The sequence below is a fragment of the Carcharhinus amblyrhynchos genome, chromosome 22 (assembly GCF_965287045.1).
Source record: "Carcharhinus amblyrhynchos chromosome 22, sCarAmb.v2.hapA, whole genome shotgun sequence".
NCBI classification, from domain to species: Eukaryota; Metazoa; Chordata; class Chondrichthyes; order Carcharhiniformes; family Carcharhinidae; genus Carcharhinus; species Carcharhinus amblyrhynchos.
The window spans coordinates 17,986,268-18,003,634 of NC_137345.1; the positions used below are offsets into that span (position 1 = coordinate 17,986,268).

The 17,367-nt window shown below is 40.4% G+C and overlaps 1 protein-coding gene across 3 annotated transcripts in view; it reads left to right on the plus strand.

The window, feature by feature from the left end:
- The first annotated feature begins 280 nt into the window (after positions 1 to 280).
- LOC145356981 (C4b-binding protein alpha chain-like) overlaps positions 281 to 17,367 on the plus strand; it is a 43,280-nt gene continuing 26,193 nt past the window's right edge. The window contains exons 1-7 of one of the 3 annotated variants that reach the window (XM_080210008.1): positions 281 to 648; positions 4,112 to 4,303; positions 5,271 to 5,367; positions 7,091 to 7,164; positions 8,652 to 8,834; positions 10,048 to 10,233; positions 11,959 to 12,150. In XM_080210008.1, coding sequence (XP_080066134.1) covers positions 594 to 648; positions 4,112 to 4,303; positions 5,271 to 5,367; positions 7,091 to 7,164; positions 8,652 to 8,834; positions 10,048 to 10,233; positions 11,959 to 12,150 — 979 coding nt within the window. In that variant the 5' untranslated portion in view covers positions 281 to 593. The remainder of the gene's footprint in view (positions 649 to 4,111; positions 4,304 to 5,270; positions 5,368 to 7,090; positions 7,165 to 8,651; positions 8,835 to 10,047; positions 10,234 to 11,958; positions 12,151 to 17,367) is intronic. The other 2 variants (XM_080210005.1, XM_080210006.1) reach the window with 2 other exon arrangements.

Genomic DNA, 17,367 nt, shown 5'->3' on the forward strand with positions numbered 1-17,367 from the left:
CATGTCCCCTCTACTGCCATTTCTTTTGAATCCTTAGTTGTAGAATTCTTCTAATGTCCTGAATTAAAATGAAGAGGTAATTTGTTAAATGAGTCGTTGTCATTCCAATGAATGGACGGCATGGGGTGGGACTGATGAAGTTACTCTTCGTCTTTTGCCTTCGTTGCCATTGAACCTTCTCCACGAATTCCCTGAAATTCAAACGGAACTCTGCCCTGTGTGAACTAGGTGTGAGTTACATTACGCTTTCATTTTTAGCCTGTGTTGCGGTTTACTAATTGCGTTGCGATTCAATCCGGTTTATAATATATTCCTGGAGCAAAGCCAGCAATTTGCATGGGTTGATTCTAATGGAGGAACATATTTCCGTCACTGCTTACGCACTCAAATGGGATGGTTGGGATTGAAATAGAGCTACCTGTCTGAGAGCACTGACATTGCACCGAGTCTACCACCCCGGAATAACTCGTGGAAAAGGAAGCAAAACCGCATTAATTGCGTCTCCCAAGCGGGAAAAAAAATCCAGGAGTTTTCTTCAAATTCCCGGCCGAGGGAAAGTTTCTTCGAAGATTAAAGATCGAGAGAATTGGGGAATGTCAGAGAGACTGATCCTCGCTCTAATGGCCATCTGGGTGGCCCGGGTCATGGGTAAGCGGCGCCCCCGCCCTTCATTGCTGCTTTTCAGTGATGGTTTCAGATCAGTGATGGGGCAGATTTACTGAATGGGACAGAGTAGCTCTGCCCTCGGTAGCCAGTGTAGAATTTGGTGTTAATGTCAGTGCCCTCTGACTTTCTGATCCTGCTGCAGGAAATGGAGAGGTGGCTGAATGCCAAAGTCTCCGTCCTTGCTTGCAGAGGTGGTGAGGTGTGAACTGCCAGTAAGGTTGTGCCCCTGGAGTCTGAGTTGCCTGATCAAGTTGAGTATGATACTCACTGTCATGTTGCTACTTTAATACCAGTTCCAATTTTTGTTTTCATTTGTAGGAAATGGATGTCACTGGCCACATTTATTGATGTGGAGATGCTGGTGTTGGCCAGTGAGTTCTGAAAGCTAGTGGCCTTTGTTACAAATAAACCTGTTGGATTTTAAGCTGGTGTATTGGGACTATTTGCAATGTTGATTGCCCATCCCTAGTTGCTCAAGTCAACCACATTGCTGTGGCTCTGGAGTAGATTTCCTTCCCTAAAGGATGTTAGTGAACCATGTGGGTTTTTCTGACAATTGACAATGATTTCATGGTCATCAGTAGATCTTTAATTCCAAATTTTTAAAAATTGAATTCAAATTCCACCATCTGCTGTGGGATTCAGACTCGGGTCCCCAGAACATCCGAGTTTCTGGATTAATAGTCTAGAGATAATACCACTAGGCTATCGCCTCCCCAGGTTTTGTTTGAAACAATGTTAAAATCACTTTTAGTTGATGCTGAACTTGGAATACTAATACACTTAAGTTGCTTAAGACAGTTGTTTTCCTTGAACACCTGGTGAAAAGCTGAGATTAATGACCCAAAACATTAACTTTGTTTTTCTCCACAGATGCTGAGTAATTCTAGAATTGTCTGTTTCTAGTTACCAGTCTGGCTTACTCATATGCAGTTTTAAAACTATATCTGACTTTCCTTATTTATGGAGTCATTATTTAGATGTATGCTGAGAAAACTCCACTGGACATCTCCTAGACTATTTATGGAACCAATAGATTCCCTATATTGAAGGAGGAGACCAGTCCAGTCTGCACCTACTCTTCAAAAGAGCTTCTTATCTGAACACTCCCAGTCCCTTGCCTTGCATTGCGTTCCCCTCCCCACCGAACCCCACCCAACCTACTTATCTTTGGACTGTGGAAGGAAACCAGAGCACTTGAAGGAAACCCACGCAGACATGGGGAGAACATGAAAACTCTGCACAGGCAGGAACCCAAGTCACTGGACTATGCCACTGTACACATTTGCATGACTGACTTCCTCACAGTATATATTTGCATGGTTTACTGTGAGGATTTTGGAGAATATTGTGTTGGAGAATAATCTATTTAAAAAAAGGCTGTGTATGCCAATTATTTAAATAAGCTAGGCAAAAGTTAATGGAGGCAATGTCTCTGGGAGTGTTTGAGATAAAAAAGGGTGAAGGTGTTAAATGCGTACATTTGTAATAGAGCTATGGTGATGTGGATTTGTAAATAGGTTAGTTTTAAAAAAGAAAATCGCATTAGGAAATAGATTGGGACTTGGCTCTTCAGCTGCAAATTTGAAAAGGGAGTAAGGGACCTTTTGAAAAGGTTTCAAATGTAAACAAGAGAAGGTTGTTCAATTTCATTTGACCCAAAAGGAAAGTTGATAAGCATGTGTGCAAGATTTTTTTTATATTTTGCAAAAATTGAGTTCAGAGGTGGTAAGGACAATGAAATGAAGATGAAGTGGACAAACAATATGTAAGGAGAGATGTTGAGTGTGGGGAAGATATCGTGGGGACAGCTGTGTGCTGAGAAGGTGCAAAATCTGAGAGCCATTCAGAAGCCAATACAGCCATTGTCAGAAAGCAGTCTTGTCTCTAGATTTTCTTGGATTTTCAGAGTGAAGTGGAAGAGTTTGAGGAAATTGTGTGTCATATCTTTACTAAAGTGACAGTGGTTTTACTTTGGCTAATACTGGGTTTGGAGTTAGAAATCTACAAGGAATTGTTACCAAGAAGATGTTTCCTTTAATGTTCTAACAGAGGTTTTCTTTTGGGGGGAGTGCTGCTTTGTACAACTGTTTTAACTGTGTAATTTTAATCTTGTGTGCTTAAGTTTTTCACTTTGTGAATGCTTTTTTAATTTAAAAATCTCAAATGTTACTGGAATTCCATGCTCTTGGAATCAGTAGTTTTTTTTATTCCCGTTATTTTCAGAATTCAAAAAAGTTATAATCCGTAAGAGAAGATTCCCTCTGGGATTTGGTTTGCTCAGCAGATCTTCTGTGGACATTGAACTTGCTTCATCCTTCCCCACCATCTGACTATTGGTCATATTTAAACTTGGTTTCTCAAATTCTATCTGTTCACAAACTTTAACTGGCATTTCGGGTCAGATATAGAAAGATTGAATTAAACTGTGTTTAGACCACATCTGTCCCTGAGTCCATTTCCCACTGTCTGCAACTGGCAGAAAAGCTACACTGACCTTATCTTCTGGTAACAACTTAAAAATGGAATCAAATTTTGCTAACCACTTTAAATCCCAACTTGTATGTTTCTTTTTAAATTAAAGATCAGTCAGTTTCAAATAGGTGTCCTTGCAGCCTGCACAGAAGATAGTGGGAACAGTGCATTAAATAAGCGGATGAGTCTTGGGGGCAATTTTAATTAACTGTGTATCAGGTTAAAATGACCCCTTTTGGTTTCTGTCTCCCCTTATCTCCAGTATTAAAAGTTGCTAAAGATAGTAACACAATCCAATTATTAAACTGTGAAATGCATTGAATTTTACAATTTGTTTGAATACTTTTATTAACCATCCTCATTCACATGTACTTTGTCATATTATACCTTAAACTTTTCACACATTTCACCTATGTGCCCGGATCCACGTTAACCACTGTTCAAGCAATGTCTTGACTTTAAAATTCTCAATCTTGTTTTCAAATCCTGCCCAGAATTCTTCATAATTGCCTCCAGCCAAATAACCCCTGAGGATATCTGCACACATCTGCTTCTGGCCTCATGTCCAACCCTGGTTTTAATTGATGACTATGCCTTCAGTTGCTTGAATCTCAAGCTTGGGAATACCTTTGCCACACCTACCCTTCCCTATAGCTCATCTTCCTCCATTGAAAATGCCTCCCTGTTGGATTTTGTTTTATAATGCTCCTGTGAAGCACCTTGGGACATTTTGTTAAAGTTGTTTGTATTATAAGTAATTGTATTTTTTGATGTTTAGCATTACAACCTTTACACTTTAGTAAACGAAGGTGGTTTTAAAAAAAAGGTGGATTTGAAAATGGTGAGAAATGTAAGGTTTTAAGAGACCCCAAAAGTTCCTGCTTTGAGAAGAAAGACTGAGGTATTTTAGATGTGATCTTGATGTACTTATTTCTCAATTCTGAACCTGATTTTTTTTTTATTAAAAAAGGGGCCTGTAATCAACCTCCAAGATTGGAAAATGGCGTTCTATCTGATAAATTTATTTCTTTGCGCAACTTTTCTGTGGGTATTAGAGTTGTCTACAAGTGTTACCCAGGTTACGTATTTCAGGAAGGAGGTTCAAGATCTATTACCTGCAGGGAAAATTCAACCTGGTCACCATTACGGGCTGTTTGTGAATGTAAGTGATGAATAATTGTATTTCCCCTCTTCTACTGCCCTTATTTTTTTCTCCCCTCAATCGATTTTTCTCTAAGGAAATGACTTGTGCTGGGGCAAGCAACCTTTTGGTTATCGTATCCAAAGTGACCATTCTTCTTAGAGTCTGGGTGCTGGTGAATGTCTGAAATGTAGGCTTTGATTATTCTCACCCAACAAACAGTGAAAATCTGAGCAAGAATCATTTGGGTATTGATTTAGTAAAGGGAATCACCTGTGTCCTACCTTGGGTGTGAATAACATCAGAGTATTATGTGCTGTTAGTTGAAACACGTATTTACCAATGGGTAATCAAACAAATCTTGTCAACAATTGAAACTGGAGATAGATTTTGGCTGGCGGACATGTTAAATACCTCAGATAATTTGTTTTCACTTAGTGTTTTTTGCTCAGTGTCCTGGCTAACAGCAGCGTTAAAAATGGATTAACCAGTCATTGCTATCTGTGGGAGCTTTTGGTGTTCAGAATGGTTGCCATATTTAGTTTAATAACCGACCGTTCAAACAAATATTTAATTGTGCACCATCACCCAACGTGTCTTCCATGTAAAGTGATAAAGAGGCCATTCAAATTGCTTTCTGTCTTCTTTAAGAAAACTGCTGAATCTCTGCACCACATTTATTTACTAATCTGTCCATATTTGCAATGGTCTTAATGGAGCTGACTGTGAATGCAATAAAGCTGAATCATTCCCCTAAGTTGGGTTGAGTGGTAAATGCCTTCATTATGAGATTGCCTTGAGCTTGCATTAAAACTGAAGTGATGATTAAAAATTATATGCAATTTAACACTGCCACAAGGACTTGTGTATAATGCAAAGAAGGGTTGGAGAGATCTCTTATTTTTCCTAACATTTAATCTGTGAATGGTGTTCAAAACCCAGCTGGGAAGGACGGTGTACTTTAACATCTTTTACTACTTTTTCTCAGCAAGAAACTGTGGTAATCCAGGTGACATTTCAAATGGCGATTATATTGCACCAGATACCACTTTTGGAATGAAAGCTACCTTTTATTGTGATGAAGGGTAAGTGTCCAGTTTATCAAATACTAAATGAGATTGCTTGTTTAATAAAAATTATATTCTGTTCAAATTTTAAACTGAAGTCTGTCATGGGACTTTTTTGCACCTTTAGGAAACTGGCTCAGTTTATTTCTGGTGGTGGTTTTCTGTGTCTGGTGTCTGAATGTGGGTTTCCTGATCTGTAGCTTGGTTGTTGAATTATTTTAAACTGTGGAAATTTAATGCTGATGTATATCTTGCCCAATAACATCTGGATTGAGTGTTCATATCTCCTCCATTGGGTCCTTTGGCAACTTGTGAAAAGGAATGTGTTGTCTGGGGGTTTAAAGCTACTATTCAAATGAGTCAAGTTGCATGAATATTCTCCCCTTGATAAGGTGCCAAAATCCAGCATGTGATCATGAGGAGTAGCTGTTTACCCTGGTCTCACTGTGGTCTTAATGCTACTTTCCTGCTTGGTACTCATACGTTGTCCAGGAGTCAAGAATTAGTCTAACTTGGTTTTGAATGTATTCCATAACTCAGTCGTCACTATCTAGGGCAGATAATTCTATTGATTGATTCTCAGAAGAAATTCCGTCTTGAATTTGAAACTATGTCCCTTTTTTGTTCTACATTTCATTACAAGGGAAAGATTCCCCCTCCTGGCTTCTGTCCATCAAGCCTCTTCCAAATCTTTTAATATTTTTCTCAATTCCAATTCGTATAGGTGTAATCTACTCAACCTTTTCTCCAACGCCTTCGTTAGACTGTTCCTGGGATGAATCTTTGAACTACTTCCAGTGCCAGTATATCTTTTCTTCAGTATAGATATTAGGGGTGGGATTTTACAGTATCACTTGAGCAAGACCAGAAATACCTGTCTGTGGTCAACAACATTTCCACGTCCACTCCTCGACCACCCTGATTCCGAGGCGGGTGAAATGGTAGAATTCCAGCACAAAACTGTATGCCGTATTCCAAGTGTGGTCTCGCCGATGCCTTGGCACAGTTGTAGTGAGACCTCCCTACTTTAGTGCTCCATACCCTTGCAATAAAGTCCAACATTTCATTTGTCTTCCTATTGTTTGCTGTATCTATAGGCTCTGTTAGTGAATGGCATCACAACAGCATTCTGTCTCTCCCCATTTAAATATTCAGCTTTTCTATCCTTCCCACAACAATGGGCAACCTTGCATTTTCCCCATATTTATACTCCATCTGCCAAATATTTATTTCCGATCACTTGACTGATCCCAATTCCTTTGCAAATATTTTTTGTTGTCCTTGTGTTTTAACTAGCTGTCTTTATTCAGCAAATTTAGCTAGAATGTGCTTAATTCCTTCATCCAGATCATTAATACAAATTGTAAATAGTTGAGGCCCATCATTGATCCCAGTGGCACCCAATTAGTTAGTTTGGAAATCTGAAAATGATCTATTTTAGTCTGAATGTTTAGTCAGCTAATTATCTGTCCGTGCTAATCTATCACTCCCAATGCTATGAGTTATTTTGAAGGAAGCGTTTGTGTTCAGAAAATATAAATGTGCTCCATCTACTGGTTCCCAACTCAAATAAATTTGTCAAATCTGATTTATTTCTGAAAACCAGCGATATTGATGTGTGTTCTTTTAAGAACTTAAAACATTCCACAGTGCTTCATTTGACCAGTATTGGACAATGAGCTTGAGCCACAAGGCCAGGCTAGGACTTCCCACTAACAAATCAAGTTTTTTTTTCCTCCAGGTACATCATTGTTGGTAGGCCCTATCGGATATGCACAGCTGCTGGTTGGGATGGCCAGGTTCCAACATGTGAATGTAAGTTCAGAATTCAAATTTGCACAAAGTTATACCTTTTTTTTTAAAAGAAAGCAATGATTGAATTAAAGTATGTGGAGTGTTTGGTTCATATTTTCACAGAAACCCTACAGTGCAGAAAGAGGCCATTTGGCCCATCAAGTCTGCACCAACCACAATCCCACCCAGGCCCTAACCCCTCTAATCTACACATCTCAGGACACTAAGGGGCAATTTTAGCATGGCCGATTAACCTAACCCACACATCTTTGGACTGTGGGACAAAACCGGAGCAGCCAGAGGCAACCCATGCAGACATGAGGAGAATGTGCAAACTCCACACAGACAGTGACCCAAGCTGGGAATTGAACCTAGGTCCCTGGAGCTGTGAAGCAGCAGTGCTGATCACTGTGCTACCGTGCCTTTTTTAAGTTCCTCATTTTGAAACCCCCTAAATTGGGGTGCCAAATTTCTAGTGTAGCTAATATTTTGATGTTGACATTTCATTCTTAAACCGAAGGAGCAGCTTTTCAATCAAGCAACTACTTTCATCTGTTATTCAGTCTCTGCTATCATATGGACTCTCAAAGGGATCAGTAGGAAACAACCTTCCACGATCATTGGCTGGAGTAGAAGAAAAAACATTCCTCAGATATTAGAAATATTGTGTAATGAAGTGTTAATTTGCATTAATTATTTTTGACAACTACTGAATGTCACTTCCTGAATTTAGAAGCTACACAAGAAGTGCATTTAGATGTGGGAGACATATAACTGGATTAAGTCGTATACCTTTTTTTAATGACTGTGTGCATCACACCATCTTTGCGATGCAGTAATGCAAGTAACATTTACAAATTCCAGAGAGGGATGCAGGGAAAGATGATAAATAGCCTGACCTGCAAAACTGCGCACTATCTATTTCATTGTTGCTGTGGAGTCCTTGGTAAACCTCTGTGTTGATAATTTGCATTCAGGCATCCAATTGTGACATCAAGACTGCTACTCTCATGTCAAGATGTACAAACTTCACCCCTGTCTGGTAATTTGATGACTAAATTTATCAACTCTCAATTTGAAGAGAATGCTGAAAGGACAATAGGTTGCTCAGCATAAGAGAACTAATGAAGGGGTCATGGTTATAAAGTACAGTTGCTGTTGTGCATCAGTCTATGTTGGCTGTTGGTTTTGATATTCTAATTTGCTTTGCAGAAAGCTTAGTTCAGAGATTTGTTTTGATCTTCTATATTTCAGGAGAATGCAGATGGTTCGCATCCAATGATCTCAAATGCAATATGAAGCAGTAGCAACATAAACACAACTAGAATTCCTTCATTCTCCCTGCTGCCACCCCACTACCATAAGCAATCTACATATAATTTGTTCTCCATTCAATTATAGGCTAATGGAAAAGAAGTGAAAATACCTATTTGTGTGTTGGTGAGCTAGTGTGCTTCGCCACTTAAGTATGCGATTTGACAGTCTGACTGAATTTTGTTTTTCTCTAGTTGTCAAATGTCCCGATCCTCCACCTGTTGCCAATGGGACAGTTTCATCACCACCTGGAGAGTTCTGGACATTTGGAAGCATAGCTAAATATTCATGCATTGCAGGCCATTCCCTGATCGGTGAAGACACCATCACCTGTACTGCAACTGCAGAATGGAAGGAGCATCCACCAAGGTGTCAAGGTAAAGAATTATAGATCAGAGTTAGTTTCAATTGTCATCAGCTGAAATGAAGAATTTTGAACGCAACAGGTTTATGGGTCAGTGGCATTAACAGCTGTTGATGTAATCTTTTGGGGTATTACAAATGAAGTGGGTTTTCTGTGAATATACAGATGCTATTGTCAGTGATTGTAATTGGTCATCTACCGGGCATTCCCCAAAAGCCCTCTACACGCTCTATTACAACATGGATTTGAAATCCGCTTTGGGACCTCATTCCCTTCCTACCCATGTCATCGATACTAATATTGACCATAACCTCTGGCTATTCAAACTCCACCAGAAGACTATCAGAGCCAATCTGTGACACCCTTGATCCTGGCACCAGTGGGTTCAAGGTACTATTGTGGCTTCACGACTACAGCCAAGGGAATAGACAAGTGTTTCCTTAATAACAATATCACTATTTCTCTTCCATTCTTCTTTCTATTGCCTATCACGTTGAGCTGCCTGTCATGCCATGGATTTGGCTTTTGACACAATCCATTTGAGGAATCGCTACCTTCGCTGGTGTCCGAAATGGTCACCAAATATAATGAACTGGGCTGCTGCGCTATTTGCTGTGTTCTCTTCGCCTGCCCAGTGGTTACCTCTTCTTTCTGCCTGCATGTTCCTAACCTGCAGTGTGACTGCATCCCCAGTAGTTTTATCCACTAACTTTTCTGTCCCACGGATATACTACACTGACACCAATCACTACTTGAAGTGAGAAACCTGGAACTCTAGCTCCTGTGATTGGTGATACATTTTGCAGGGCACTTGTTGCACCCGTGATTTCCCTTACGACGCAGGAGGCACATTCCACTTGGCCAAGCTCCCCTACTGTACGTTAATAAAAAGTATTTTGCAAAGGTTGTGGGGGAATAATTTACCAGTGACCCACAAATCGGTTTGTTATTTTGTACCAAAGTAAGAACCTGAAAAGGTTTGAAAAATAATGGAATACTGCTTTCCCCAAATTGCCACACTCCGTTGTAAGGATCCCCTGAGACCGTTCTAACTCATCGGAATCTCAGCTAGTACAAATAATCTTCTAGCAACTGGATTAAGCTAGCTACTTAACTAAATATAGCTGTTGTAACACAGAGCCTGTTTATTCCTGCTTTAGACTGGAGGAATTTATACTTGCAATTGTTTAATATTAACATAAACTAATGCACTGCTCTTTTGACAGTTGTTCAATGTGTTTTCCCTAAACTACCTGCAAATGCGCACGTGGAGTCACGTCATCAACTTGTCTACAGTTATCAAGACACTATCAAGTATAAATGTAATAACAAATTTAAAATGGTTGGGAAAAGTATTATTGAGTGTAAAGAAAATAACACATTTGTACCACCACCACCTACTTGTGAACCATGTGAGTAACCATTCCTTTGATGATTTAAATTATTCATTATAAAATGAATTATGACCTAAAAATGGAACCATTCTTTAGTGATTTGGTTTATTAACATCTTTTAGCATGTAGCAGTTCATCTTTCTGGGGAGTGACTTTTTGAATTGTTTGGTAACTTGCGTGCGCATGGGTGCTCAGGACATTTTCCGATTTTTTTTTTTTTATTGTTTATTAAAAATTAAAGACCACTTAATCCAATTGCAAAATAATTTGAATAGGTGCATGATGCATCACATGCACAAGGTGTGACAACAGGAAGCATGATACATTAAAGCAAATGAGTAACTAACTGAAAATGATTAGAGAGATAGTGTCGCAAGTAGGCTTGCATTAAAAACTAAAGTTAGTGAAAATCCTCTAGTTGCCACACTCTGGCACCTGTTCGGGTACGCTGAGGGAGAATGTAGCACGGCCGATGCCCCTAACCAGCACATCTTTCAGAATGCAGGAAGAAATCGGAGCATCTGGGGGAAACCCACGCAAACGCAAGGAGAACTTGCAGACTCCGCACTAACTTGAGCCAGAATTGAACCTGAGTCTCTGGCGCTGTAAGGCAGCTGTGCTAACCACTGTGTGCTGCCCAAATGGCTCTTAAATTGGTTGATTACCTTTTGACAAAGTGGCACCAAATTGGACTTTTTTTCTGTCCCCACTTCCTCTTTTTTTCCCCAGAAGCCCAGTTTTTTAGCATGGAGACCTATTTAATGCTTGATAGAAACTAATGCATTTCTCTTTTGGCATTTGTTCAATGTGATTGCCCTGAATGCCTGGAAATGGACGGACAGGAGCAGGCTTTCGGTCTCTTTACAATTATCGGGACATTATCATGTATCAATGTAATGGTTGTTTTAAAATGATTGGCAGGAATGCTGTTGAATGTAGTGAAACTAATACACTTGGGCCACCATCAATTAAATAATTTAAAATGTAAGCATTGGAAATTAGTTGGATAAGTGAAGAACCACCAATGATGTAACAGAATTACCCCAATACTGCATTCGCTCGAGTGCTGCAGTAAGTGTTTGGATTGTGAGTTGCACTCTTGATCCAGAATGAAGTCTGGGCAAAGGCTCCAACATCGCTGTTAAAGAATGACGTGTGAAACTGCTAAAATTCACGCTCTTGCATTTTTTTTCTGTCACTTTCTCAAAGAATTCCCTTTGGAGTAAACAAAATACAATTGACACTCTCTTCTAGTTGGAATGAAGTGCTGAGGAAAAACTGCTGTATGCCTCCATCTTTTGCTATCTCTGCTGTCAATATGTGTGATTATAAAGTTGTGGATGAGTGAAACTTGCCTCCAACTGAACATCAGGAAGACAAGAGCTGTTGTTATCACTGCAATAAGCTCTACTTTTTTGTCATGGATTCCTTCCTTCCAATCTGCAGCTACTCTCTAAATCAGGTTCTGTGAAGTGTTGGTATTATTTGATGCATTATGTTCCAAAGCCCACATCTGCCCAAGACTCCTCAGTGCGTCCTTTTCCCTACTACTTTTTTTTTTGCTTTCTCTCTTCAGCCCAATGGATTAAGCAATGAGAAAGTCCAAGTGTAGGTTTAGAAGACTCAAATTCTAGCATAAAATTAAGACCTGAGCTACTTCACATTTATCTTTTAAACGTGACTTGAAAGTACCGGAACGGGGACTAATTGAAACTGTTATTGTTTTTTTTTTGGTTGTAATAGGTCAGTGTGGCAAGCCTCCAGCATTGAAAAATGGGTCACCAACTGAAGAATATATTTTTCAGACTGTCTTTCCTGTGGATTCTCAAGTCACTTACAAGTGTCACCCTGGTTACGTGTTTCAGGCAGGAGGTTCAAGACGTATTACCTGCAGGACAAATGAAACTTGGTCACCATTACGGGCTGTCTGTGAACGTAAGTAAGAATTTATTTTCTCCCTTCCTTTCCCTCGTTTGAATTTCCCTTGGTCCAACTTGCTGGCATTCATTTCCATGTGAATATGCAGTCTTACAGGACAGCATCTCTGACTATACTCGTATGAAAGTCCGGGTGATAGTGAGGTGCTCAAATGTAGGCTTCAGTATAACTTGGCTTTGATTTAATTTCTGGCTGAACATTGTGGCAGACTCCCTATTGGGTGCTGTATTCTTTAGAATTAAAATGTTAATTTATACCCCACTGTGATTATCTTGTCCATTTATTAACTAATCTGCTAAAACTACTTGTTACCTCATGTTCTATTTAGTGGTATCTTTGCTGGAATTCTGCTTCCCAGCATTAGACCCGTAGAATTCCTACAGTGCAGAAGGAGGCCATTCAGCCCATTGAGACTGCACCAACCACAATCCCACCCACCCTATCCCTGTGGCCCCACATATTTACCCCGCCAGTCCCCTTGATATTAAGTGGCAATTTAGCATAGCCAGTCCATCTGACTCGCACATCTTTGGATGATTAATTAATCCTAATGGAAGACTGATTTGTCTCAAAACATTCATTAACATGGAAAACAAGAGTGACCCCTTTTGAGAGGTTAAACATAACCTGCCAAAAATTAACAGAAGAATTTTATTTCCCTAATGAATATAGTATATGTGTCTTCAAATGGTTGACATCTATATCAGTACTGTTAATGCTTGTTACAGTATCTACTGTGAAATGGATTTGCAAGCTGCCAAACTGGCATCACAAGGTAAGTCACTGACTGAGCTGCTTAGAAAAAGGCATTTGCATAACTCGGGTCACTTGAAAAGAACATTCCAAAGTGACATGGGATCCTCTGTCTTTTCATGGACCACACTTCCCCAGAATGGCAGATTTCTGATCTTGTCATTTGTTACCTCCTTGTTTTTGTATTATACATCTCTGTCTATTCCTATCTTATCTATTTATACAGCTAACTTTATCCCCTGTAAAACTGCATATCCCAAATCCTGCTATCCCGGCTAGCCAAGGAAAGCCTATTCACTTAAAATCTATTTCCTTTCTCCTTGCTCCAAATATGTTTTTGCTGGAAACCTTCAACCTCACCCATGGCTTGGATTCTCTGGTTCTGCTGCAGGGAGTGAAGTTTTGGCTGAGCACCACATTCTTGTTGGCAGCAGTGGTAGGGTGAAGCTCAGAGAATCCTATCATTATTTGTGTATCGAGCTACAGCTGGCTGATGAATACAGTCCATGGGATTCTTGTGGTATCAACATGCACAGAATCATAAAATCCTACAGTGCAGAAGAGGCCATTCGGCCCATCAAGTCTGCACCGACCACAATCCCATCCTGGCCCTATCCCCATAACCCCTTGCATTTACCCTAGCCAGTCCCCCTGACACTAAGGGAGAACTTAGCATGGCCGATCTATACCTCTCAACATCTTACACACTTTTCTATCAGGTCACCTCTCATCCTTTGTCTCTAAGGAGAAAAGACCAAGCTCCCTCAACCTATCCTCATAAGGCATGCCACCCAATCCAGGCAACATCCTTGTAAATCTCCTCTGCACCCTTTCAATAGTTTCCTCATCCTTCCTGTAATGAGGTGACAAGAACTGAGCACAGTATTCCAAAAGAGGTCTGACTAGAGTCTTATAAAGCTGCAACTTTTATCTCCCAACTCCTAAACTCAGTCCCTCGATTGATGAAGGCCAGTACACCATACGCCTTCTTAACCACATCCTCTACCTGCGAGGCCGATTTTAAGAGTCCTATGGACCCGGACCCGGATCCCAAGGTCCTTCTGATCCATCAACTTACCAAACACTGAGGTTAGACTCACCAGTCAGTAATTTCCTGGGCTATCCCTATTCTCTTTCTTGAATATAGGAACCAAATTCGCAATCCTCTGGAACCTCCCGTCTCCATCGACGACGCAAAGATCATCGCCAGAGGTTCTGGCCTCCCACAGTAACCTGGAGTATATCCTATTCAGTCCCGGCGATTTATCTATGTTGATTGTATTCAAAACTTCCAACACATCCTCTTTCTTAATGTCCACATACTCAATCTTTTCAGTGCACTGCAAGCCTGCAGTACAACCTCCCAGATCTTTTTCAACCGTGAATACTGAGGTAAAGTATTCATTAAGCACCTCTGCTATTTCTACTGGTTTTATACAAACATTCCCACCTTCACATTTTATAGTTCCTATTCGTTCACATCTCATCATTTTACTCTCCACATATTTGTAGAATGCCTTAGGGTTCTCCTTAATCTTACCTGCCAAGGTCTTCTCATGACCCCTTCTGGCTCTCCTAACTTCCTTCTTAAGTTCCTTCCTATAAGCCGTATACTCCTCCAGATCCCGAACATCTCCTAGCTCTCTGAACCTTTTGTACGCTTTACTTTTCTTCTTGACTTGGTTCATTACAACTTTTGTGCACCACGGTTCCTGTAACCTACCAAAACCTCCCTGTCTCACCTGAATGTTTTCGTGCAGAACTCTAGACAAAAATTCTTTGAAAATCTGCCACCTTACTTCGGTACTTTTTCACGAGAACACCACCTTCCAATTTACTTGTCTAATTTCCTTCCTAATGGCTTCATATTTCCCCTTACTCCAGATAAACACTTTCCTAATTTGCCTGATCCTATCTCTTTCCAATGCTAGTGTAAAGGAGATAGAGCTATGATCACTATCCCCAAAATGTTCTCCTACTGAGAAATCTGACACCTGTCCAGGTTCGTTAGCCAGTACCAGATCGAATACAGCTTCTCCTCTTGTAGGCTTATCCACATACTGTGTCAGGAAACCCTCCTGAGCACACCTAACAATCTCCTCCCCATCCAAACCCCTTTCTCTAGGGATATTCCTAATATATATTTTATATATATATTATAGACATATAATTTAATGGGGAGAGGGAGACTTCCTGTCAGTGTGTGGTGTGCACTGTTATATCAGGCCCAGGTTTTGTAATCAGTTGTGCATGAATAACATAAGTATATTCCACATTCACACTGTTATAATGACAAAGCAGTTTCTTCTGAATTCCCTCTTAGATTTATTGGGGACTATTTTATATTGACAGTCTTAAGTTTTGCTCTACCCAACAACTGGAAATACCCTTTCTGTGTCCACTCAAAAACAGCCTACACTACAAGACCATTAATGTAATAAAATATACCAAGGCGTAATGCAGTAGCATTATAAAAAGTATGACAACATGCTATATATGAAGACTTGGTCAAGCAAGTGGACTGTATGGAGTGTATTAAAGATAACAAAGGCGAACGGTGAAGAGAGGAATTTCCAGAGCTTGGGGGCTCAGGCAACTGAAAACATGACCGCCCCCAATGGTGGAGTGATTAAAAGAGGCCAGAGTGAGTTGAAAGGGGTGGCATGGTGGCACAGTGGTTAGCACTGCTGTCTCACAGAGCCAGGGACCTGGGTTCAATTCCAGTCTCGGGTGACTGTCTGTCTGTGTGGAGTTTGCTTGTTCTCCTCGTATCTGCGTAGGTTTCCTTTGGGTGCTGTGGTTTTGTCTCACACCCCAAAGACGTGCAGGTTAGGTTGACTGGCCGTGCTAAATTGACCCTTAGTGTCGGGGAATTAGCAAGCTAAATTCATGGAGTTACGGAGATAGGTCCAGGGTGGGATTGTTGTTGGTGCAGGCTCGATGGACAAATGGCCTCCTTCTGCACTGTAAGAATTCTATGATTCTTTGATTCTATGGACATACCTGGGAAGGTTCACAGGCTGGAAGAGATTACACAGATAGGGAGGCACTTGATCAAATCCCTGTAATAATTTTAACTTCTACTAGGACATTGTATACCTTTCCCTTGTAAAGATCAAAGAACCCCCGCCTGATGATCCTTTCCTGCTCAGATTCTTCACATTTCTGATTGTTGTTTATTTTGCATCCTATCCACTGCTTCTACAACCATTCTATAATAGAACAACCAGAACTGTAAACAGTATCCCATTTGGTCCTGCCAACCTTTGCTGCAAGTGTGACATACATCCTCTACTTCCCAATTCTAATCCTCTGGAAATAAATCCTTGTGCCTGGTTTGCTTTTTAATAACTTATTCGGAAGGCTGAATGTTAGCTTTTATCACAAAAGGATTTGAGTACAAGGGTAGTGAGGTCTTGTTTTAATTGTATAGGAGCTTGGTTAGACCGCATCTGGAATATTGTGGGCGGTTTTGGCCCCCTTACTTCAGAAAGTAAGCTGGGCCATTTCAAAGTAAACCACATTGCAGTGTGGTCTGCAGTCACGTATAGGCCATGCCAGGCGAGGACATTAGTAAACAAAGATCCTTTGTACAACAATCGACAATGATTTCATGGGCATCATGAGATTTATAATTCCAGATATTTATTGAATTCAAATTTCACAACCTGCCACGGTGGGCTTCAAATCTGGGTCCCTAGAGCATTACCCTGCGTCCCTGATTACTAATCCAGTGACAATACCACTAGATCACTACTTTCCATGCCATACAGGAAGTATGGTGGTACATGAAGTGTGCTAAGCTGTGCTTCAAATAATAGTAGAAAGAGAGAACAAAGTTAAATTAAACTTAAATAAATCAGGTTAAGTTTATCATGGCTATCAAAAATGCCCTAAAGAAATTTGTATCTAGTTAATTACTTTGTGGTCAGGCACCACCAATGATGCAGAACTTCATTAGTACTGCATTTCAGTAGATTCTCTTTTCTGTGTAAGTGCTGGATTCTCTTTGGAATTCCAGGCTGTAATTTAGCACAGTAAGAAATCTCACAACACCAGATTAAAGTCCGACCAGTTTATTTGATAAGATTTGATTTTACTATCAAATAAACTGGTTGGACTTTAATCTGGTGTTGAGATTTCTTACAATGTTTACTCCAGTCCAATGCCGGCATCTCCACCTGTAATTTAGCAACCATGATAGCCATATAATTCCCCTCGTGGCTGCTAAATGGGGCAACACGGTAGCACAATGATTTGCATTGCTGCTTCATAGCGCCAGGGACTTGGGTTTGATTCCCACTGGGTCGCTGTCGGTGTGGTGTTTGCATGTTCTCCCCGTGTCTGCATGGGTTTCCTCCCACAGTCTGAAAAACGTGCTGGCTCGGTGTGTTGACCCACACCGGTGCCAGACTGTGGCAACTAGAGGTATTTCACAGTAACTCTGTTGCAGTGTTAATG